Below are 23,993 nucleotides of genomic sequence, written 5' to 3'. Positions count from 1 at the left end.
GAAGATAGGTAAAACTCAGGGGGGTATTTTAATGATAAATTTATATTTTGTGACTGTCTATTGTATTACTAGAGTTATTTTCCCCAGGTGATACCATAATTCAAGCTTCAACTTTCAATCAGAGTTTTTGATGTTTAGCCCTGACCACTGGAGTTACAAGTTGTAACTCTTGTACAAGAGTTAAACCAGAAAGCACTTTTCTTAGTGATTGTGATTCACATACATGTAGCAAAAACTGCTACAAACTGAAAGAAAATTACATGTCGCACCAATAATCAGGTTGATGAATGACATACTGGTTTAATATGGCTTCTAAAGTACACAACTAAGCCAGTAGTCTTGCCTGGAAATACAGTTGCCTGATAATACTTTAAAGAAACCATCCCATTAACACAGCATATTTATGATCGCGCAAATATTGTGGAATGTAAACCTCCCACACCTTGTTGTAGCATATAAGAATTGCTGCTGATACAAACATTTTCTTCCTATTTTATTACATACAATTTTGTACAAAGACAAACCTTTTTTATTTTTAATTTACAAAAATAAATTCATGGTACATCTCCTCTTTGTTGAGTCTAGGTTTGTTTGCTTTACTGTGGTAAAGTAGAACTGTTTTGACCAAAATGCAAGAGTGAAAATGTTTTTTTCACTGTGCAAACTGTTTGCAGCTGTGACACCTTTAACTTGTTGTAAACAACACTTTGAAAAAACAATTCAATTTTCTGCACTGTGGTTGTACAAAAATAAATTTCACATAACAAATGTTTATTCACAGGCAAAGAGTGATATTTGTGACTCAAACTGACACTTTTGTCAGCTGAATTAAAGGTTCATTTTGAGACCCAAATTTTTTTTGTAGGTTGTATATATTTTCTGTACACATTTAAAAATTATACAGTCTCAGAAGTATGTACAAACAATCTATAAACAGTGAATGAACATTTGATAAAAATACTCTTTCAAGGGAAGATGGGAAAAACTGCAAGAAAACTTTCTTTATGCAAAAAAAAAATTGTAATTCATGATTTTACATTTTCTTTACTTGTAATTTGCTGTATCAAACCCTAAGCAAGGAAGTACTAAATTTTCTTTTAGTTTTCATTGTCTTACAGTATAGTATAAATAGGATTTTTCACTAATAAATAATAACAAATGCTATATCCATCTTCCATGTGAGTTGTAGATGAATGACTGTTTTCCATAATGCTGTGGTCGATAGGTTGCTAAAACCAATAAAAAAAAAAGCAAAACTTTAACATTCATCGCACTACTTAAATGAATGCTGTATGAGATGAGTTGCTGGCTTATTTTTAGGGCCTAAAAAACTGGTAAGAATGTGTTGTTCATTTCAAACCTGACCACCACCTGTTTTATGTGACAAGTGTGAACAACTGGACATTTAACCCTTTACACCTTAACATCAGTATGCAAATTCTCCTTACTGTTCTCTATACATTTCCTTGAGTGCTGACAACAAGAATTTGTTTAACTATCTAGAGCTTTAGGATGCACAACAAGAGTCACAGATCACTCCATGTGGCCTCTTGTACTTTACAGGAATTGACAGCCAAATCTAAATAACATGTACATACCTGGCCCTGGGGCCTCTTCCTCTCCAGGTGCCCCTCCTGACCACCTACTAGTTGTTGATACAAAAGCTGAGCCCGACATGTAATGTTTAGGAGGGCCTTCATAGTCAACCACATTGTAATGACCAGGTCCTGGCATAGGCTCTAGGGGTGGGAGGGGCATGGCGGGTGCAGAGATACACAAATAGTGCTTGTTACTGCAAGATTAAGGAAGTAATAAAAGTTATTTTGACATCATGTCCTTCATCTCTCCAGTATTAACAATGCAATAAGTTTTTTCATCTCCATTAAATCTTTAGCTGTTTGGGCTTAAGGTTATTAAAGTATGCATAACTTGCATGCATGGAAGATTCTATCCTCTGAATGTGCAAGGTATTTAAACAGTCACACATTTTAGTGAACCATTTATTGGGCTTACACTCAAAAAGCCAAATTGAAATTCAGTTGTTTTGGGAAATTAATGAATATTTAATATTATTCGGCAACTAGCACTTCAAATGCAGCCATGACCACAACAGTTTGAATGTGCAACACATGGTTTACACAAAACTTTGATTGGTTAAATCATGGTATTGTGAAAATTCTCAAATAAACCAGTTGTGGTTGGATAAGGTTGACAGGCCACAATCTATGACAAATGTTTGCCTTGAACAAGGTCATCAATTGAACATTATTTGAGGGTACAGGGTTTTACAACTTTGTCACACACCACCAATTCAAAAATTTCTAGATTGGCTCTCAGGAGGTGTCAAACACAGCAAAATTGGTAGATCACTTGCACTTTAGAGCCTGTAACATCTCTTTCGTTCTGAATTGATCATATACATGTAGGAATAGTGAGTGAGTGACCCCAAGCTGTACTTACTGAAATCCACTCTGCTGCGGCTGTTGCTGCTGCTTTAGTGTTTGTCGTTCTGCTGTTCCAAAGGGTTTGTATGACCCAGGTCCAGGGTATGGTACAGGAGACTGCATCATTTTTCTCTCTGTTGTAGACTTAAAAGGCGCAGTGGCAATTTTGGGTGAATCTGTTACCAGCTTGTCATTGATTGTGTAATGACCTGTGGAAGTATAAATAATTGGTAAATGGAAATCTAAGGCCAACATAGCCACAAAGCATACAGTTTCTCACACATTGTGTACGTGCAGTAGCAAAATTATGAATAGTAAAGAAACGAGCAGCATCACTATTGTTTCCGAAAGGGAATAATCAACCTATCCTTACTATCCTTTCAACCCCTGACATCCTAACATAAATTTGCATATTCTCCACACTGTTCTCTACACATTTCCTATAATGATACAAACAAGAAGAATTTGTTTGAAGATCAAGAGCTTCTTCAGTTTGTGATCATTTCCGTTATTCTTCTGACCTTAATGTTTGACTCGGCAGTGATATTGTAAGGAGAAATTAGATGCTAGTCACTCTTAGGGGTTAAAGGGTTAAACTCCTCAGCACACATTTTTCAAGTTCCTCTTAAAGAGTAACAGCTAAAGAATAATTTGAGTCATCTAAAGCCAAATGGCTTATAAATTCCATAACTTTTAGTTTCAATTGCTATAGTTCCAGCCAGAAAAATGTTTTCCTAATGTATCAGAACATAATGCTCTTCACATCACCAGCTACCACCAACATTTTGACTCTCTAAACACTTCAACTCACAAGATCTGATTTTCAACTCTCCCATCTGCCTGCTAAACATTTCCTTGTAAATTAGTTACTGATGCAAGAATTTGGTGTTAGATCAAGGCAACAACTTCTACCTGATAACTTTGAGTATTCCCTCTACCCTTTTTCTGAATGATGTACAGATCTTGCAGTGATAAGAAACATGTCAATCACTTCTGGGAGTTAAAGGGTTGAAGACCCAGCCTTATTGATTGCTATACGGTGCTACCCAAAACTCACATAAAATAGCTGTATGTGGGGTTTTGGTTATTAGTATATTTAGCTCAAGCAGCATGACTCAATTTTGTTTCACAGTTCAGTTTAACCATGAAAAACTTGGACAAAGTATAAAATAATGACAGAATTTTCTTACATGGAGATGGTCCATGGATTGCTCCTGCACTCCAGTCCTTTGATCTTTTAGATCTATATTCAAAAGTGGAAATTATTCTTTGGGAAAAAAATGGATGTATCCTGTGATCTATAATCTTTATTTCAATCTCTTTCAAAGAGGTGAGGCTTCTGCACATCCAAATCAATTTCCTCTTACTGTGTATTCTGTAAGCAGTCTTTTTTTTTTTTTTTTTTTAATTTTTTTGATCCATGCATAAATTGAATGTGATATTTGATATCAGTCCCCCTTATTGTGCAGCTCAAGAAAGTTCACCACAAACTCCACAGGGAAGGGACTACAAAGGTTAAATCTTTACAGGGCACTGGAATTTGAGAAAGAAGAGTGATAATAGACAAAGAAGAATGATAACAGCCTCCAAATCATATTTCCTATTAAAAAGTTTTGGGTCCAAATTGAATAAAAATAACATTCAAACAACAACCTTAATGATGCAACAGATTCAAGTCTTCTTCCACTTTACCTGGACTGAAATGCAGCACAGGCTGCAACATTGTTATCATAAACAACTCTTCCTGTTGTGCGACCAATCTGTTGTGCAAAAAAGAAAAATAAATAACAGGAATACATGGTTATTGACAATTTGCAACTGAATTACTGTGTTTCAGTAGTTGTAATTAACTTCCACAACAGAAACAGACCATAAATGAAATATATTATAATGAAGTGGTCTAAAAACTATGAAAAAATTAATGTCTTCATCGCAAGGTTACCCAACATTTTGTTGTCATATATCCATTCTATAGTACAATATACATTCAATCAGTCTATAATTTACATAACTTGATCATCCGTGAAGTAGCTGTCCAAAATAAATTGTTTTTAAGTGACATTTTGACAACCTCAGTAGGAGTCATCATCAGGTGTGATCATCAGAGCCATAAGTAGAATCTACTTCCATGAGTATCGACATTTTAACATGGTCTTAAAGTCTCAAGATCCAACTCACACTTTTACTTGTAAATAAGGAGAATTTTGTCTTATTTCAAAATAACACCCTCCTGCTCATAAGCTTCTCTGTTCTTATAACTTGTTAACTAACTGATTGAAATTTCAAGGAGAAAAAATACACTTTAAACATTTCTTGGGATGACAGGGTTGACAATTAGAATGAAATGGGTTACCGTGTACTGATTTGGTGCTGGGAATTGTCCTTTTTTGTTGTCTCTTTCAAGGGCAATGGGAAGATGAAAATTCCTATATTAAGAGAATGGGAAGATATCAAACCAATGTTAAGATAAATGGAGAGCTAACAATGAATTTAATACATGTAGACTTTATTCTTGACATGTAATTGACTGAAGTCCAAATGATTCAAAAGAGTAAAGTTGAAAATTGATCACCACTGAAAAAATGTTACACAGTCATGTAGATCAACTCTTAGGATGGGATTGACAGTAGATATAAGACACTGTATTATGCATAAAAATTATATATGCATAAAAATTATGATAACTCACTGTTATTTAATTTTCAATTAATACTAAGAATTACACAATTATACCTTGTAACAGAAGATTTGTTGAAATTGTTTTCCCTTGGTACTGAAGGATCATAAAAACCTGACATAGAGGAGGCAGGTACATGTATCATAATTTTTATCGAAATTAACCCTTAACCATTTAACTCTTAACATCTGATTGTTAATTCTCCTCTCTAGCTGCTTCAGACTTCCTTGTAAATTAGTTACAAGAATTTGGTGTTAGATCAAGATAAAAACTTCTTCCTGATAAGTTACAGTATTCTTATTACCTGTTTGCTGGATAATGTATGGATATTATAGGGAGAAGTTAATCACTTCTGGGAGTTAAAGGGTTAACTCCCAAGATTTGATTGTTAATTCTCCCCTCTAGCTGCTACACATCTCCATGTAAAAAAATAATGACAGTTGGGTGTTGGATCAAGATAACAACTTCCACTTGAAAATTTGAGAATTCTCATTTCCTGTTTGCTGGATAATGTATAGATACTATAGGGAGAAGTTACATGTTAATCACTTCTGGGAGTTGAAGGGTTAATATCAACTTTGTCAGGGTGAAATACTAAATCACCATTAATCAAACTTTATTAAAGACATGGTGGAAGCCATTATGACACACTGATCATGTCTTAAATGTACCTGGGCCTGGTCCTGTATTCTGCACTCCTCTTGGAAAACGCTTTGCCTGAGGAAAACAAGAACAAGCATGACATCGCATAACTGGTGATTGACAAGTTTGAATTTGTTTTGACAGGAGGAGGAACCTCAATATGGAGATCACAAAGCACTTCGCTTTTAAAATACAAAGACTATACTTGAATACAAGTTGCTATGCCTGTGTAATCAGCATTGTTAAATTTGAACAACACTTTGTTCTAGTGATTTTGTACTTACCTTGGAAACAAAACCACCAAATCCTTTCTTTGAGAAGGAAGTGCTTCTAGTTTCACTTGATTTTAGTTCTCCATAAGTCCCAGGACCTGGGTTTACACTCTGCACAAAAATAGCAAATTGTATCTTTAATCAAGAATTCAACTCATTTTCCTCTTTCTCTCTCTTTCTCTTTCTCTCTCTCTCTCTCTCTCTCTCTCTGTCTACCGAAGCGTTGATCAATTGTAGGGGGAGGGAGAGAATGTTAAAGCCTTGAAATGATTGTGCATAGGTTGCATCATGAGAAATTACCTTGGGATTAAAAGTTGTGTCCATCTTTTAATAGTATTATGAGGTCATATGTCAATAAGATGATACTATGGAAAAAAAATGTTCCTGTCCCAGTGACCTACATGAATATGAACTGCTTTCATGTGCAGATGTTTATACAATGTAAACGACTTAATTGTAGCTAAATTGAAATTTCTGGCATAAAATTCAAATTGGAATCAAGCAGTACATTTTGTACCTTATGCGTCTTTCATGTGATGAAGTCTTTATGATTTAATTTTGCTAATCCCAACTGCCATAGTCCAATCCCTGTTCTCAAAATCCCACTCAGATTTCTCAGTTCCAAAAGGACACAACTCCCATCTCTCCATATAATTATTTCGCAACTGTGTTGATAAGAATGTACCCTCTACATGACTGCAAAAAGGCGATCAACCACTCATATCCACATCAAGCTGAATTACGATCAAACTTATATGTGAAAGTATTCGGGCACCAATAGTGTCGGCTACAGGTATATCAAATTACATACTTGACTTAAGCAAAATATATAAAAACAGCAATTCTTATTTTAGAAAAGATGAACACACTTACCACATCAAACCCTTCAAAGCGTTTGGATCTAGAAAGGAATCCTTTCTTTTCTGAATTATCACTCACGATTGTCTGATATTTGCTGGGGATAGAGGCCGATGCAGCTGTTTTGCCATGACCTTTTCAATATGGAAAAAGAAAATAATAATAATAATAACATTACTTAAGTGTATGGCACAAAAATTAGAAGGGAACATAAGCAATAAACAACAGCTTTAAAAAAACTGCCGATGTTCATTGAACTATTCTTCGATAAAATGCTTTTAACATACTGGTGTTTACTTTTTATCCTTAATCAACCGAGAGAAAATCGAAGAAACTAAGGCCTCGTCAAACTGTCCAAAATCTATGGATCATCTGATCGATCGAACATGCAAAATATTCTTCACTTTTCTTTGAAACACTCGAACGCGAATAGTTTTGATTTTCGTTCGAGAATCATTAATCGATCAATAGTCTATAAATTATCTAAACCTATACCTTTGTGAATCCTTCCTGTTGTTATAATTCCTCCAACAGCTCTCCGTTGCGGCTCCTCAACCTGCACACTGTCCGCCATTTTGCTTTCTAGCCTAAGTCTCCTTGGTAACCAAAGCAAAGCGCTTTGCGACCAGGCCTCCGGATCCTTTGAAGTGACGCTTTCAACTAATCGCCACATGACATTTTCAGGAATATTTTTCTATAATCCAATAGTAAAAGCGGAAACAGTACAAGTTTATTTCTCTTAAATGTACCATGTATGATCTGGAGAACAAGAAGTAGTCTGAGATTTTTCGCTTACGCTTTTAGTGGACCAACGTGTGCACATTTTGTTAAAAAAACCAGACGAGAATTTATTTAAAATATTCATTATTGGATATCTAATCAAATGAAATGAGCTCCAATGAGTCGAAGATGGAGAAAACAGGTGATTTTTCCTTTCTAATAATTTTCTGTTTAAAGTGAGTTGATGAAAACCAAGCAAAGAAAACTTTAATGATGAACGATAGTAAATTTACCGATGAAAAAAGGCCATGTTGCCACTATAATCTAAGGCTTGGAACAAAAGGTCTGTCTAGCTTTACATAAGTTCCCTTTACATTTTAAATCGTATTTGTTTGTAAAACTTAGCGTGAAGAGTTTCGTGCACAGTGCGGCGAAGGAATATTGGTCCAAAAAAATGATTTAGATATTCAATTTACCAGTATAATCATGTATTCTCGAACGCCAACTTTGCCAAATTAGATGCTTGGAATGGTCAGTGACATCGCGTGCAAAATTGTATTTTCTCAATTATTTACTCAATTTTTTTTTAAAATTCAAAAACTTTCTCAGTTTAAATGTGCTAAGAATCTCACTAAAATGGTTTTAATGAGCACTTTTAGAGCGTTAAGTCGTTCCAGGGACACTTTTCCTTTCTTATTCAGAGCAAATGAAATACTCATTCCGCTAATCCTATATATTCGAACGCAAATCTTCTTTCTCCTAATTATCATTTGCGCAAAAACAATAGAGGACTTTTTCCCGCCACGTGTACAATGTAGCAGAAAGTCTTATCTAATATTCGACCAATCCTAAGGCTGCATTTAGAATATGATTATTATGATCCAATCACAATGCGTTAAAGTTTGTTTTGAAGTGTGAAAAATGCGCGCGACTAGGAGGAAAACTGACGCGTTAGCGACTCAACAGCTGATCGCTGCTAACAAAAGCTATTAACATGTTCCATGGTCTATTCAGATATACTGCCAGGGTGGCATAAATATTCGAACATAGATGAAAAAAAAGAGAAAGGTGACCCACTATTTTCTGTACTACGAAAAACCCGGCGACAGCATTGTGCCTCCTTCTACACCTTTGTAGGTGTGAATGAAAATCTCTGAACTGACGAGGAACGAGTTTACGTTCGGCGCATGGATATATGATAAGCACAATTTACAAATGAAGGTCTTTTAGTCTTTTACAGCTGACAGAGTCACAGACAAGTTCGGAATTAATCCACACCCGTGAAGAAAACTGGAATTATTTTTAACATTATCAGCAACAGGCCAGCTTTTCTTCTTGGTTTCCTTAAGGCTTCAAATGACATTTTCTTAATTTCCAAGAACTACTTTAGCGGCGAACATTCGTAAAGATGACTGGAATAAGTCAAATACATTTTGGCTGATAAAATCACCGGAGGAAGTCTCATCTTGACGAGTTATTTGCCTAAGATTTGGTAAAGTATAATAATTTGAAAGTCCCACGGTTCTATAGTTATGTCACAGCCGAAAAAGACTCGAAAGACGCGCTCGAGATCGTCGCGCGGGAAAACAACTCGCGACGAATCTCGCTTTGGCATTCGTTATTTACATCATCATATGTTCGCGGGAGACACGCCTGGTGATCAACAACTCTGCCCGTATGAGTGCAAATGCGGCGCGTCGATGTCTTCAATTTACAGCAGAAAGACGCTGACTCTGCTCGTAATTTCAATTCTTGTTCTTCTGATCGGCGTTACATTTATGCTGGTCGGCTACCTGATTCCTCGAAGATCAGTTGTTTACTTGGAGAAAAGCGATGGTACTCGAACGATAGTGGATGAAACTGCCATTTCGTTCAACACACTGTTGGACGATTTCACTCTGGTTGGAACAGCACTGGTACCGCTAGGAGCTTTATTATTCTGTGTCATACTAATCGTACCACTCTGTAGTTCGTCTTCGGTTCAGAAGAAAGGGCAATATTTCAAAGCACCAACTGAGGACGCGGCTTCCTCGGTGACGAAGACCAAAACTCCGGAAACTGCGTCAGTCGCTTCAGAGGACGGTCGCTCACTGAGCAGCGCTTCATCTCAATCAACGATTCAAAAAATTCCTGTTCTAGCTCTCGTCCACAACGTTCAACCGGAGCAAAAATCTAATAGTACTGGGTCTTCTGTGGGTAAAGGCAGAGATTACAGAAAGAAAACTGGCAAGTTTAAGGACTCATTTGACGAGGAAGAAGAGGAGGAATAATTTAGCCTAAAAAAATACAACCTGAATTTCCTGTCTTAAAAAATTGGCTGTATATTATTCTTATGATTTAATTTTGTTAAATTCTGAGGATTGATTTTTATGTTTTTCACCATTATCTCTGTTTTAAGTTTGTGTAATTTTCAACAGAAAACGAATTTAATGATCCTTGAGTGTCGAATCCAAATTCTCACCCTTAGCCGGTACACTACAAATTAAGATCACAAATGAAATGAATTTCCATATTTTTGTACGAAAAAAGAAAATATACCGGCATCTCCCAATTAACATAGTTATTTAAATTTCCGCTTAAGGAGAAAGCTGGGTTTGTATCGGAAGGGAAGCGAAGGATGGAAGAGTGTCACAATATTTGCTCGGGAAAATGAAAACTGTCGAAAGACAAGGAAGCTGGGAGAGGGTGTATTCACCAGTGTCAATAAAGAGGATTTAAATCATTTATACGGCTTGTCTCTTCAGATTTTTGCATAACCAATCACACAAGGAACACAATGTACCAAACAAGACAGCTGTCTAAAAAGAGTGTACGACAGGAAACAGAGAAACAAAAGACAGACGAAAATTTCTTTGTAAAAAAAAAAATTGATATGTGTAGCGAATTATAAAGGTGACCTTCTTGAGCTTGAATCATCAGTTAGCGTGTTTGAAACGGATTACGTTACCTAACGTTTTATTTTTCTCGTCTGTTAATGGGTTCAAGTTGCTCTTGAAAGATATTCTGACCTAAGGGTCAGATATGAAGATATGAAAAAAAAAATCTATTCACGGCCTTGTCAATCGTTGCCTGACTCGAGGTGGAAAGATAAATGTAGACATCACATTTGCATCTAATACTATGATTTTGGCGGCGCTAAATCTCATAGACGAAATGCTCTTTACTCTTAAAGTAGGTGGAAGTCAAACAGACTTCGGAAACTGAAAGACACGTTGCTAGATCTAACGGTGACTAATTCTTTTAAACAACTCGCTTTGTTGGCCATTCGCCGAATAAATCTCATAGACGAAATGCTGTTTACTGGAAGTCAAACTTACTTCAGAAACAAAGAAGGGAACAAAGCGAGTTGTTTAAAAGTTGCAATATCGAATCGGCCTCGAATTTTGTTTTTGTTTTTTGAAACTTTCTTTTCGCAATTGAGAATCAGTAGCCGTAAGTTGTAACAGAGAGGTACCATGGCCTGTTCCAGGGGCAAGCGTAAAAAAAAGCGAGGGGAAAACAGATTTTCTCTCTCATGCCCTTACGTTCATCTCCACCGCAAGGCTTGGCACGGGCTACCGAGGCCGAACCCTGGTAAAATAAAAGAGTGCTAAAGGGATTCATACCGAGAATTAAAAAGCTTGCAGTATCATAACGTTACTCACGGGTCCGAAAAATATTCAACTTATTGGGGTCGCAAATCAGGAAACGCAATTGTATCTGTCGAAATGAAAGTGTTTGAAAACATTAATGCATTATCAAAACCCAGCCAAGCGTTTCTGAAACTATACAATCCATTGCACAAGACTCATCTGGTTAAGATAAGATGGGAATGAAGAAATATTTCTCTTCTCTCACTCCAATCACACCTGCAACAATAAAAAGGCGAAAGGAAAAGAAATCACAGGGCTTGAGAGCGAGCAAGATGGTCCACGGAAAATAAGTTCAAGTTGATTGATTCTAAAAGGAAGAGGAAATGTCATTAAACACACTTTCATTACATTTGCGTCTTATAAACTTGCCGCTTTCAATACTTTCTTTGCCGTTTCCAACGTTGAGAAACTGTAAACCTTGACGTCTGCTTTCCACAATTGTCGTCAACAATAAGTTTGTATTTGTTTCCCATAATTCCTTACATCTCATTGGTTCTGAAAACAAAGCCATGCAGTGCAGGTTCGATATTACAATAAAGGCTAAGATTTCTTGAATACTAGATGTGTCTGATCGCTTTTATGGAAGTTTTCAAAAGTTACGCTCGTTACTTGTCTCAACAGTGATAGCAAATGGCGTCCATCTTAGGGCCATCGGAGGAAAAAACTAACGGTACCAAGTTAGCGCGACTGCTAATTGATGGAGGTACACAAGCGCTCAGGAACGTGTTAGAGTCTTTCATACATCCGCCTTCAACACTGCAAATTATGTTAAACAACAACAAGGCGACCCTCGCCAACTTAAAGAGCAGACGTAAATTATATGATAGCCAGTGGGAAAAACTTTTTCCTCCATCGGGTGGCCTACCAGACTTAAACACATTTGATATCACTCTTCTACATTTACTGCTTCGTGAAATCTGTCCTGCTTTGATTGAACCTGCCACAGGATGGCACGAGATGCCGGCAAAAACAGATCAAAGTCGTGAAGCAGAAATCGTCCGGATAAAATGCTTGCGAAACAGCCTGTGTCATAGCATTTCCACTGGTGTTCCTAATGGTGAGTTTGAAGACAAATGGAACACAATTTCTCATTCTTTAGTAACCTTAGGGCTCGATCAGCTGGAAATAAGCCGCCAAAAAACCGAAGACATCGATCATGGTACACAACGACGAGTGGAAGAAGAAGTGGAGAAATGGAAACTTGAAATCGAACCGAGAGTGCAGATCTTAGAGCACGAAGTACAGCAGCTCAAAGATGGGCGAATTTCAAGTAATAAACAGCCCATTTCAGAGGTGGGTGAGTCTTTTGAGCTTCTCAATTGTCTTCCAGATGAGGTTCAAGATGTGTTTGGCCGCTCGGATGAAATTCAACGAGCTGTAAAATTTGTTCAAAGCGGAACAGTCTCCATTGTTTCCTTAACTGGTGGACCAGGCTTCGGGAAGACCACTGTGGCCAACAAAGTGGCCCACGAGCTTGCCAGACGCGAAAACAGCCGAAGTGTGTTATATTGCTCACTAACATTCCAATCATCACTAAACGATATATTTACCAAAATGATTCTTACCTGCAACAAAGGCCTTTCTCAGCCGCCAGAGCATCCCAAACACTGGCTTCTGAACTGGAGCAAACAGCAATCTAGGAAAGTCACATTAATTCTAGACAATGCAGATCGTGTCCTCGAGTCTGAAGATCGAAACCAATTTGTTGACATGTTACGTGAAATGAGGACCTTGTCAAGCCAAAATCTAACTTTTATTACCACGTCTAGAAAAATAGTGGAAGCACCCAGTAGTGATTCAAACATCGAAACCATTAGATTGAATTCTCTCCCTTTGCATGAGTCAACCAAGGTTCTTCTTTCAAAGGTTGGTGATAAGGAAACGAGAGAGGAGCTCTCCCAAACGGAAAAAATGATCTCACTGTGTGGTTGTGTCCCTTTAGCCCTTTGCATTGTTGGATCTTTGCTTTCGGACAACAAAGAGGAAAAATTAATCGCAATTCTCGAAAAGAAACCTCTAGATGTTCTTCAGGACAACAATTTGTCGGTTGAAAAGGCCATTAAGACATCATTCGATCTCTTAAGTGAAGCAGAACGAAAGGCGCTGGCAATCATGTCTGTATTTCCAGGTTCATTCGATTCAGATGCAGCTGAGGCTGTAATTACAGCTGTAATGGGTACTGAAATTCAGCCAGTTTTGATTCTCCAATCGCTCAGAAACAGGTCTCTCTTGGAGCAGCCAAGTTCATGTAGATATGAAATTCATCAGCTTATCAGAATGTTTCTATCGAAACATAGTCACGTCAAGTATTCACAGGCTGTTGCTCAAGGTGAACAAGAAGCCTGTGCCCACTTCATTTGTCGACTTGCTTTCAATGCCAATATGTACTGGAGCAAAGATAAATGCAGAGAATCTGTTTTGGAATTCAGCAAAGACAGACACAACTTCGAGTATTTCTTGGAAATTTACATTCGTGATGCAGATCCTCTTCAGTGTTCCACAAATATATTTTTTGAAGACTTTCCACAAAAGTGTATGTATTTAGAAATGTGCCTTTTACCTAACTTCTACATAAAAATTTTGGAAAAACTCTGGAAGTACTTCCACTCAGTAAGTCACCATGTTCACATCGTTGAAGTTTTGTGTCTTCTCGGACATGAAAAGAGAAAGGTGGGCAAACTAGCACAGTACAGCTATCTGATGAATCTTGCCAAGGGAGTTTACCTTACTAATTACAAAGCTTTCAAAACAAACGGTTTGTCGCAAGTATATTTTTTCAATAGCTATGCATATTTTCTTTCGGTACTAAGGCTTCCCAGTGGATCGGAAATGGTCTCCAAAGTCTATGAAATAGCTTTAATTTTGTGCCGTAAAAACCTCAAAGAACATCCAGAGACTGCAGCTACTTTGCAGTACATTGGTCGGCATAGCAAAAGTAGGAAACATCTTCAGGATGCAATGGACATGTCTACCCTGTGCCTCGGAGAACATTCCATGACAGCTCAGTGTCACAAAGCCATCGCAGACTTCTACTTTGGACCTTCTTTCTACAGGAGGGATAACACAGACATGGAGAAATGCTTTGAGCATTATGGAGCTGCACTGACTTTGATGAGAAATCTTGGTGTTGGTGACCACAAGGAAAGCATTTTGATATTGAAAAACTATGGGGTTTGCTGCAAAAACAAAGGAAATTTTCAAGAAGCAATAAGTGTTCTGACCAAATCAAAAGAAGTCGCTGATATTGAATTGGAAGAGGACCACAAATGGAAAGTGATGATTGAAACACACCTGGCCCTTGTGTATGACTGCACTGGAAATGCAGAAAAAGCGGAAAAAATCATGAGGAAAGCTCTGAACATGAATCAACGCCTCAAACAGTCAATCGATATGTTAGCAAATAAAAGAGAGATCCTGAAATTCCTGAGGCGTCATCCACAGGTTTACCAAGAGCCTCTGATGAGGTGGAATTCCCGTAGTTAGGGTTAAAAAGTGTGTCAGTACAATTATCCTGTAGTTTTTCATGAGGTCAAACCAAGGTTGTGCCTCTTTAGGCAAAGACCGTAACCAGGTACAAATGAACTGTTCAAGTCTTTCATTCGGTTTCTACTTCGCGTGAGTGAGAACTGTCTTCCTTTCGTTTAGTATAGCTAATTACCTGCTGCCGGTAATTGCAGGTGTAAGTTTTAGAGATCAGTCAATAACACGGATAACCTCAGTCTTGCCTCTTTTTACTTTAATTAAAGAACTGGGTTGTTTATTTTTTCTATTTATTTCTCGTGAAGTTGAGGTATACTGACTGCTGTCAGACAGTCAGTTCTTCCCCTTCCCCCCCCCCCCCCCCCTGAACATGACTGCCTTAATTCTTAACCTGGGGCTTAAAAACAAAAGGAACCTTATAAGTCAAATAGCTGGATAGGTGTTTATCCTTTCACCCCTAAGAGTGACCAGCATCTAATTTCTCCTTACAATATCACCCCTGAATCACGCATTAAGGCCACAAGAATAAAGGAAATGATCTTGATTGTTAAACAAATTCTCCTTATCAATACCATAGGAAATGTATAGAAAAAAGTATGGAGAATATCCCTACTGATGTTAGGGTGTAAAGGGTTAAATAAAGCAGCTTTCATTTGTAACTGGAACCGTTTCTGTGGTAGTGGTCCAGTATCACACATTTCAGTGGCATCGACAATTTGTGTAACCTACCAGATAGTAGAACATAGTAGGAAAGCCAAGATATCGACTTGAGAAAGTCGTGATTGCAATTCAGTTGACCCGGCCATTCTTCATTTGAAAGTCAGAAGGGTAAAGGAAGAAAAATAAGGGCATAACCAGGAAAACAATAAACAATTACTGAATGAGGTTTTTGTAATATCCAGTATAATCAAGGTCTCGGTAAGGGTTATCAGCCGAAGCCACTTCGACCTCGATTATTTTATGGATATCACAAAACCGAATCTAATAGTTGTTCTATTATACATTGAACGAAAAAATAAATTGTCACGACAGTAAGCGAAACTGAGGATTTATTTCTAAACGTGTAAAAATTTACAAACAGCAAGCAACACAAAGCGCGCGAACTTAACATGATTATCCTTAGAAATCATGCGCCGCGGTCATACATGACATGATTACCCGTGATCTTGAGTGTTCTTGACATGATTATTGTACAATTCTCAGCTAGATGACGTTTGCATCTGAGGCCGTCTGTCATATCATGCACGTTATCCCGTGTCAAGTGGAAGTTTAGTGGGGCGTCAGTGGTCCAGTGGTTAGTGCGCTGGACTCTGGGTCGAAGGGCCCGGGTTCAAGTCCTACCAGGGGCATGTCGCTGTATCCTTAAGCAAGATGCTTTACCCACTTTGCTTCGTCTCTCGGATAAGACGTAAAGCCGGAGGTCCCGTCTCACAACCCTTCTATATTACAAAATAAATTGTGGGACGTAAAAGAACGCACGCACTGTTCGCAAAGAGTAGGGCACGTAGTGCCCGGTGTTGTGGTCTATCTCGATTTGTGCCGTCGTAGGTCTGGGTGGGTGAGGTGTGATCACAATGGACTGAAGCGGCTGCCAGAGGCGCCTTTAATATGCTGACGTCCGATCTCACCTCTCTGGTTCCTCTGCAATTCAGCCCTTGGCTGCAAGTGAGGAAAATTGGCACCATTCATCTATCTATCTCTATCTGTGTGTCTTGCAGACAGACGATACTCTGGGCAACCCGATACTTTGGTGCTGCTTATCATTACGGCATTAAGTGAAAATTGCCAGTACAGATATACCGTATTAATTCGAATAAACGCCGCAAGGAAATGTATAGAAAAAAGTATGGAGAATATCCCTACTGATGTTAGGGTGTAAAGGGTTAAATAAAGCAGCTTTCATTTGTAACTGGAACCGTTTCTGTGGTAGTGGTCCAGTATCACACATTTCAGTGGCATCGACAATTTGTGTAACCTACCAGATAGTAGAACATAGTAGGAAAGCCAAGATATCGACTTGAGAAAGTCGTGATTGCAATTCAGTTGACCCGGCCATTCTTCATTTGAAAGTCAGAAGGGTAAAGGAAGAAATACCGTATTAATTCGAATAAACGCCGCATTTTAGAGCAGAAATATTAATAAACACAGCCCTCGTTTATTCGAATAATAGTCTCAAAAAGCACACAGCGATCAATGCTTCGATCGCAGTTGGAAATTTTGAATGAACCAGACACAAATCCTTTTGAATGTACCAGTTCTGATGGCGAAAAAGCATATCCGACATCAGATCTTTATTCACTTTATGTACAGCAGTAGTATGAACATGCAAATTGTGAAATTGAGAACGATATAAAAATTACTTTTTAGACAAGCACTAAAACATGTTTATGTTTTTTTTTAAATTCAAATAGTCAGTTGCCATACTATTGTTTGCAAGAAATAAATTGGATTTTAAATAAACGCCGCACTCGAATCACCAAGAATTTAATAAACGCCGCCGCCGCGGCCGCGGCGTTTAATCGATAAATACAGTAGTTTCCAGGAATTTGTCGTCAAGAAAACTAAAAACTAAAATGGGGAGAAAGCTGTACTTGTATAATGGACAGTATGTAATTGTATACAGATTAGATAAAGAAAAATAATCTTGAAACTCTACCCTTGCGTAATAGCTCAATTGCTATGAGAGAAATAAATCATGCGTGAAGAGTTTCTCAGAAAACAGGAAGTGATTCATCATTCACGGTTTCTGAGAATATTGTCACCCTGTTCTTGAGCTGTCTATAAATCGTACTGATTATTGAGAGCAATTTAGCATGCTTCCCTAAAGATACAATCTTGTTCACCGATTTTTTAAAAAAAATTTAGACAAATTCAGAGCTAGAGCAAGATTTTTCTGACACGTTTACGAGAAAGAATATGGCGGCGAGTGCAGCCTCTTGTGATCTGTCTACTGGATCGTCTGTGTACGATACATCGGAGGAGAAAACCAATGGCTTAAGACTCGTGCGACTGCTTGTTGATGGAGGAACAGCAATTTTGCGCAAATTTTTGTATTCTGTTTACCCACCGGAAAATTTACAGGTCGTCTTAAAGAAGAATGAGGCAAAGCTTCAAAGGCTTAAGTCGAAAGGTGTAATATTTGCAACCCAATGGGAAATGTTATTCCCTCCGTCAGGTGATCCACCGAACGCAGAAGTGTTCGACATCACACTATTGCATTTACTGCTCCGTAACATTTGTTATCTTACGGCGCCTTCCACTGGATGGCACGAAATGCCTCCGCACGATGACGATAGTCCTGAAGCCAACATCGTCCGGATCAAGTGTTATAGAAATGACTTGTCTCACCATGCCTCTACCGAAATTTCAAACGGCGAATTCGAGGATATTTGGACTAAAGTATCTTCAGCTATTGTGGCACTTGAAGGAAGTGTACTGAGGAAGAAAATCGAAGCCCTGAAAACCGACCCCATCGATTGCAAAACTCAGCAGCATCTGGAAGAGAAAGTCAAACAATGGAGGAAATTAGAAGAACAGGGTTCGAGCGACGCAAAGTCTGATATTCACAGTTGTTTACCAGATAAGCTACCAGATAAACTACTATTTGGTCGATCCCAAGAAACACAGCAAGTCATAGATATTATTGAAGAAGGTACAATCCCCGTTGCTTTGATCACAGGAGGACCCGGATTTGGAAAGACAACTGTAGCGATCTCAGTAGCTCATGAATTAGCGAGAACCGAAAACAACAGGGCTGTGTTGTTCTGCAGTCTTCCATCAAGAGCAAGTTTGAATGAAGTAGCCACAGAAATGATCCATTCATGTAGAGAACTTCAAACGAAATTGCCGGAGAATCCAGAGCAATGGCTCAAAAACTGGAGTAAACAGATTCATACCCGTGTAACCTTTATCCTCGATCATGCAGATGATATCCTCGACTCTAACTACAGAAAACAGTTTCTAGGCCTGTTGCGTACCGTAAGAATGCTGTCAGAGCAAAGAGTGACCTATGTTATCACCACAAGGAAGACTTTCAAAGATTCTGAAATGCATGTTGATGAGATAAGACTTAACCCGTTATTACCCGAAGAGGCAAAAAATATTCTTGTCTCTCGCGTGTACGACAAAGAGGTCCGAAAAAAGCTGAGCAAGACAGAGGAAATAGTTGAGCTATGTGGTTTCGTTCCTTTGGCACTCTGCGTTGTTGGATCCTTGCTTTTAGATTTCCCAGAAGAAAGGCTTATTAAAAACCTCAAAGAGAAACCTTTGGAGGTTCTGGAAGATGACCAGATTTCAGTAAAAAAGGCGATAAAGACTTCATTCGATCTCTTGGAGAAACCTGAACAAGATGCTCTCGTTCTCATGTCTGTGTTTCCAGGTTCATTTGACTCAGATGCTGCTGAGGCTATTGTGGAAGCGTGTGCGAACTCTAGAACGCTGCCTATTTCGATCCTCCGTTCCTTGAAAAACAGGTCCCTCGTGGAGCAGCCAAGTTCCCAAAGGTATCAGTTGCATTCACTGATTAAAGCCTTCGCGAAAAATGTCGGTACATCAGCTCCCCTGTTAGCTGAGGGAGAGAAAGTGGCATGCGCTCATTACATGTGTCGCCTCGCAAAAAATGCCAATCTCTTTTGGGGCAAAGACACTTGCAAACAGTCCTTCGACGCCTTTGATGAAGATAGACAAAATTTTGAGCACTTCCTTCTGGTTTACACCCAAGGAAGGGAGAACGAGGACATTGTTGTCATGGACTCCTGTGATGAGTTTCTTGCCAATCTTCCCCAGAAACTAATGTACCTTGAGATGTGTGTCCTTCCCAGATTTTACACCGAGTTCTTAAAAAAGCTAAATGGAACCGTCCATCCAAATACTCATACTGTGCACAAAGTGGAACTGTACTGTCTTCTTGGACATGAAATGAGAAAAGCAGGAGAGGCAGAAGAATACGAGGACTGCATGAAGAAGGCAGAGAACCTGTATTTAGAAAACCAAACCAAATTCGACGAGAGCCCTTTGTCAGAAGTGATATATCTCCACAGTCATGCTCGTCTTATCTCCGAGAAAAAAATACCCGACAAGCCTAAGGAGGTGTACGAGAGAGCACTAAAAATCTGCGAGCAAAAACTCTCTAATCATCCTGAACGGGCGGCAACATTTTTGTTTGCTGGAAGAAATTCCAAGCGCCGAAATGAATACGAGCGTGCTGAAGAACAGCTCAATCAAGCTTTGGACCTCTCCAAGAAGTGTCTCGGTGAACACATTATGACTGCTCAGTGCTTTAAAGATATCGCCGACTTCCTGTTCTTTGCCAAGAGAAAGTTACCAAAAGGTGAACGAGGTTTTGATGCTGTTCTTTCATATTACGAAAAGTCTCTGGAAATGTTAGAACATCTGGGCAGGGATGGCCACAAGGAGACCATTCTAACTCTGAAGAACTGTGGATCCTGCCACAGTAGCAATGGTAACTACGAGGAAGCAAGAAAGTTTTTGGAAAAAGCGGAACGTGTTGCCGAGAGAGAACTGGAGAACGATCATAGGTGGAAAGTAATGGTGAAGACAGAGAAGGCCCTTGTGTTTTACAAAGAAAAAAAAGAAGAAGAGATGATAGAGGCAATGCAAAATGGACTAGAAATGTGTTACACACTCGGAATGACTGTTGAAGACCTAGGCAACAGGTATCAGATCCGGGAAGTTCTAGACCGTCATTCTGAGAAATTTCCAAAGGATAAGTACCCTCGCTGAAAGAAATGGACGCTCTTTTCATCCTGAATGAAGAATGAATCGACGAGGAACTTTAACTGAGTCCTTCACTGAACAACTGACTTCACATTATCTCTGACTTGAAAATCGGTATGTTACTTTTTTAGACTCATAATAATAAATCCACCTCTCCCAAAGTTATGCTGCATTGTGAATTTCAAGCAGCGCTGCTTAAGGAGAGTGCTTTTTTGTAGTATTTTGGAATAATTAAATGAAGATTAGAAGCATGCATGAAAAGAACAGCAAAGTGTATATGATCGAGTACTGACGATTCAGAACTCTGATAATTAATGGAATATCTCGAGCACTTACTGCTTAACGAGAGTTTTACTATTCAAAATTTACTAACGCAAGATTTGTTTTGATTTCATTCAGAATTATTTGTTCGTATCATAACTCAACCGGCCACTTTACTTTATTTCATGGTAATAATTTTGAGGGTAATTGAAGAAACGTAACCGAAGAGACTCGTATTTTTTAATTGTTCTTATACATAGTGTAGACTCGAGCGAAAAAGCAAAATTTCTTTGAGCATTATCAGTTACTCGTTATACAAATTTGTTTGACTGCGTTCAAGTAGAAATGTTCCGAAGATTGTACTTGTCTTTGTCGGTTGTCATTTACACAGCCAAGTTTTCTGTCAAACTTACCAGGTTGCTTAAATGTATCTGAGGAGGATGTTTAGCGAATTTCAAACTCATGTCTGCGATATTATTTCTCCAACATGAGTATGTCCTCCTCTCCACGAACTTTTGCAGATTACTTTTCTTTAATCTCAAAATATTACGCGAGGAATCTTGAATTTGAATCACCACTTTTACCGTGTGATTTTTGGCGTAGGAAAATTAAGTATTTTCAGAAATGTTACAAAAGAGCTATTATATCTTTTAAAGGTAAAAGCATTTAAGTTTTCTTTGCTCTTTTGCTGTTAAATTTCGATTGACGTGCTAAAGAAATATTTGAAATATGCCTAATGGTGATGGATAAATATCATTACAAATCACCGGTAGCAACAATAATTAAACGTGTGAATAAAGATTCTATCAACGAATACATCGTGTTTTTGATGAGAAGGTATAGTTCAAGGGGGTAATAGGATATTTTGCGCAAGCTGTTTTCGTGAATTCTCAGGTATGAACGAAAATAAGGAAATAAAGAAAATCAGATTTGTGAAGATAATCCCGTAAAACTAAAGCAAAACCAGAAACACTATTCACTGTTCCATGACACATGTTTTATTTCCACTATTAATGACAGACAAACAAATGCGAACTTTATCGTGGGATAGTTTGGAAGACTGAAATGAGAACCTTTATGCTTTAATTTTTCGTGGCGGACTATTTTCATCGCGAACCTTGGTAATTTTTACTTGTTTCACAGATAACTACGCATGAAATAGTAAGAGGGTCTAAGAGTACACCCAATGCTAGGCCTTGAGCGTGACCTGAAATCGTGCGTTACTTCTTTCAAAATACGATATCTCGGATAACCTTGTCTTAATTATTGGCTAAATTTACAACATTTCGTGGAAATTTCTTGGCTTCCAAGAACCCTTAAGATCATTATCTTCTAGACAACATGTTTATCCGCTTCTAATATCCAAAGTGAAATGGTGTCATGTTCTGGGTCTCGTCTAGCCTCTTTTCAGTTCTGTGAAGACGGCTTTTTTAATGTTTTTTCAAATTTCATGGAAGCGTTTAAACTTGTAGGCATGTGCAATTGGACTTTTATAAATAATTCAAATAGTACGTGCGCTCTGATTGGCCATAAAACCATTTTACATTAGCGTATGTAAACACGGTTTTCGTTCCTCTCTCATTAGTTATTTTATAAAAGAAATGTAAAATGGTTTCCGTGTTTACATAGCCTGATGTAAACACTTGGGAGGTTGGGAGAACATGAGATAAGCTGGAAACCACTCCGCTTCGCGTCGTGGTTTCCTACGCTTATCTCGTGTTCTCCCAACATCCCGCATGTTTACATCAGGCTATGTAAACACGGAAACCATTTTACATTTCTTCAATCACAATGAACGCGCTACCAATGATTATATAACAATATGCGCAGTCGAGGTATAGTCAGTGATTTCTGTGGCCTTGAATATGTAACTGCTCGGTTCATGTTGAACTTATCGTTGCAGCGAGTTCATTGACGAGGCAATGATCTTGCCATGCAATTTGACTGGTGTATATCAATTCCACTCGAAAATCAAAAATAACCCCGGGCTACTAATCATATTCTCAAGAAAGTAAGAGTCTCAGAGCCTTCCTTTGAGGCTTGCATATAAAACGCGCATATAAAAGCGAGGTTAGCGTCCCTGTAATCAGTTTTTGTAAGTTTTTGAGTGCTGCTGGTGAACTCTCGTCCATTCGCTTCTTAAATCTTTGGTACAAGCGGGACCAATATGTAAGTGCCTTTGTAACTTTGTTTTCCTCAGTTTAGTTTTCCAGCATTGGGTGAAAGTATGCAAACAGATATTTTGTTGTATTGCCGTACAACATTTCGTGGAAATTTCTTGGTTTCCAAGAATCCTCTAGGTCCTTATCTTCTAGACAACATGTTTATCCGCTTCTAATATCCAAAGTGAAATGGTGTCATGTTCTGAGTCACGTCTAGCATCTTTTCCGTTTTGTGAAGACGGCTCTTTTCATGTTTTCCAAATTTCATTCGTTTAAACCTATAGGCATGCGCAGTTGGACTTATCACATTGAACGCGCTACCGAAACTTTGTACTTTAACGTAGTTTGTATAGGTTTATTTGTATTTAGTTCATTGTCATTTTAATCTCGTTATCGGCGTTAAGGCTAAGTTTTTTTAAACGCTATTTTTGATTATGTATTTTGCAACATTTCATTAGATTGATAGACCGTCTTTGTTTCATTGTTTCAGTTTGATTGATTGATTGTGAGATTGATCGCGATTTTGATCGTTGATTGCGGTTCGTGGACGATTGCTTGCAAGATACAAGATTCGTGTAAACAGTCAACTTTGGTCCGTTATTCTTCAATCTCGTGGGATGTTCGAGGCACCTTGATACGTTATTACCGCATTACTGTGCAGTTTCTAAGGGTTTGTCGTCGTGATAATTTGTTCTTAGTCTGTCAAATTTCCGTGAAAAAGCGCAGGAATTTGTTGTGAAACACGAATCTCTCAGAGCCTCTTTTTGCTTCAGTAAATACAGCACTTGATAACCGAATATTTTACTTCAGTCATTATTTTCGAGCCCTTTGTTACTGGAAGAGACAAACAAATTAAATTTACATCAAAGACAGAATGTGTCTAACTTTAGACATTAAAATTGATCTTAAATGTCCAACCGTCCATATCTGCTAATTGTTTTGAGAGACAACGGCTTTCTCTGAAAGAAAGCAACTCTGTAAAAACTTCTAGAATTTTGGGGCCCTGTTGTCGAGCGTCTATAAAAATCTTATCTCTTAATGATAGCAATTTCGAGTGCTTCCCCAAAGACGTGATCATGTTTACCCAGAACAACTGCAAAGCTGAAGTC

General features: G+C 38.2%; 4 protein-coding genes across 4 annotated transcripts; 3 read left to right on the top strand and 1 right to left on the bottom strand.

Moving 5' to 3' along the window:
* Positions 1-417: 417 nt before the first annotated feature.
* Positions 418-7,531, bottom strand: LOC131798574 (O(6)-methylguanine-induced apoptosis 2). Its single transcript, XM_059116236.2, has 11 exons — positions 7,389-7,531; positions 6,909-7,027; positions 6,048-6,146; positions 5,793-5,838; positions 5,178-5,235; positions 4,798-4,870; positions 4,137-4,204; positions 3,635-3,687; positions 2,461-2,653; positions 1,599-1,792; positions 418-1,229 (listed from the first exon to the last, which is right to left on the bottom strand). The coding sequence occupies exons 1-11, from the start codon at positions 7,465-7,467 to the stop codon at positions 1,162-1,164; spliced, it is 1,050 nt and encodes a 349-aa protein (XP_058972219.2). The 5' UTR covers positions 7,468-7,531; the 3' UTR covers positions 418-1,161.
* A 1,029-nt stretch (positions 7,532-8,560) lies between these two features.
* Positions 8,561-10,337, top strand: LOC131772193 (uncharacterized). The gene has a single exon (XM_059088088.2). The coding sequence runs from the start codon at positions 9,146-9,148 to the stop codon at positions 9,881-9,883; it is 738 nt and encodes a 245-aa protein (XP_058944071.2). The 5' UTR covers positions 8,561-9,145; the 3' UTR covers positions 9,884-10,337.
* Positions 10,338-11,796: 1,459 nt separating this feature from the next.
* Positions 11,797-15,518, top strand: LOC131772192 (uncharacterized). The gene has a single exon (XM_059088087.2). It carries the CDS (start codon positions 11,876-11,878, stop codon positions 14,726-14,728), a length of 2,853 nt encoding a protein of 950 aa, XP_058944070.2. The 5' UTR covers positions 11,797-11,875; the 3' UTR covers positions 14,729-15,518.
* Positions 15,519-17,463: 1,945 nt separating this feature from the next.
* On the top strand, positions 17,464-21,503 carry LOC131772191 (nephrocystin-3-like). Its single transcript, XM_066162740.1, has one exon. It carries the CDS (start codon positions 17,642-17,644, stop codon positions 20,465-20,467), a length of 2,826 nt encoding a protein of 941 aa, XP_066018837.1. The 5' UTR covers positions 17,464-17,641; the 3' UTR covers positions 20,468-21,503.
* The last annotated feature ends 2,490 nt before the right edge of the window (positions 21,504-23,993 follow it).

This window comes from Pocillopora verrucosa, chromosome 2, assembly GCF_036669915.1.
Source record: "Pocillopora verrucosa isolate sample1 chromosome 2, ASM3666991v2, whole genome shotgun sequence".
In the NCBI taxonomy this organism is placed as follows: Eukaryota; Metazoa; Cnidaria; class Anthozoa; order Scleractinia; family Pocilloporidae; genus Pocillopora; species Pocillopora verrucosa.
This window is presented reverse-complemented; position numbering and strand designations above follow the sequence as displayed.

Excerpts from the sequence above, each read along its gene's own strand:
- LOC131798574 (XM_059116236.2), bottom strand. The coding sequence starts at position 7,467 with ATGGCGGACAGTGTGCAGGTTGAGGAGCCGCAACGGAGAGCTGTTGGA. Across the intron at positions 6,147-6,908 it reads GCTTTGAAGGGTTTGATGTG|AGTGTAAACCCAGGTCCTGG; the intron begins GTAAGTGTGTTC and ends ATTTTTGTGCAG. Across the intron at positions 1,230-1,598 it reads GGAAGAGGCCCCAGGGCCAG|CAACCTATCGACCACAGCAT; the intron begins GTATGTACATGT and ends TATTGGTTTTAG.
- LOC131772193 (XM_059088088.2), top strand. The coding sequence starts at position 9,146 with ATGTCACAGCCGAAAAAGACTCGAAAGACGCGCTCGAGATCGTCGCGC.
- LOC131772192 (XM_059088087.2), top strand. The coding sequence starts at position 11,876 with ATGGCGTCCATCTTAGGGCCATCGGAGGAAAAAACTAACGGTACCAAG.
- LOC131772191 (XM_066162740.1), top strand. The coding sequence starts at position 17,642 with ATGGCGGCGAGTGCAGCCTCTTGTGATCTGTCTACTGGATCGTCTGTG.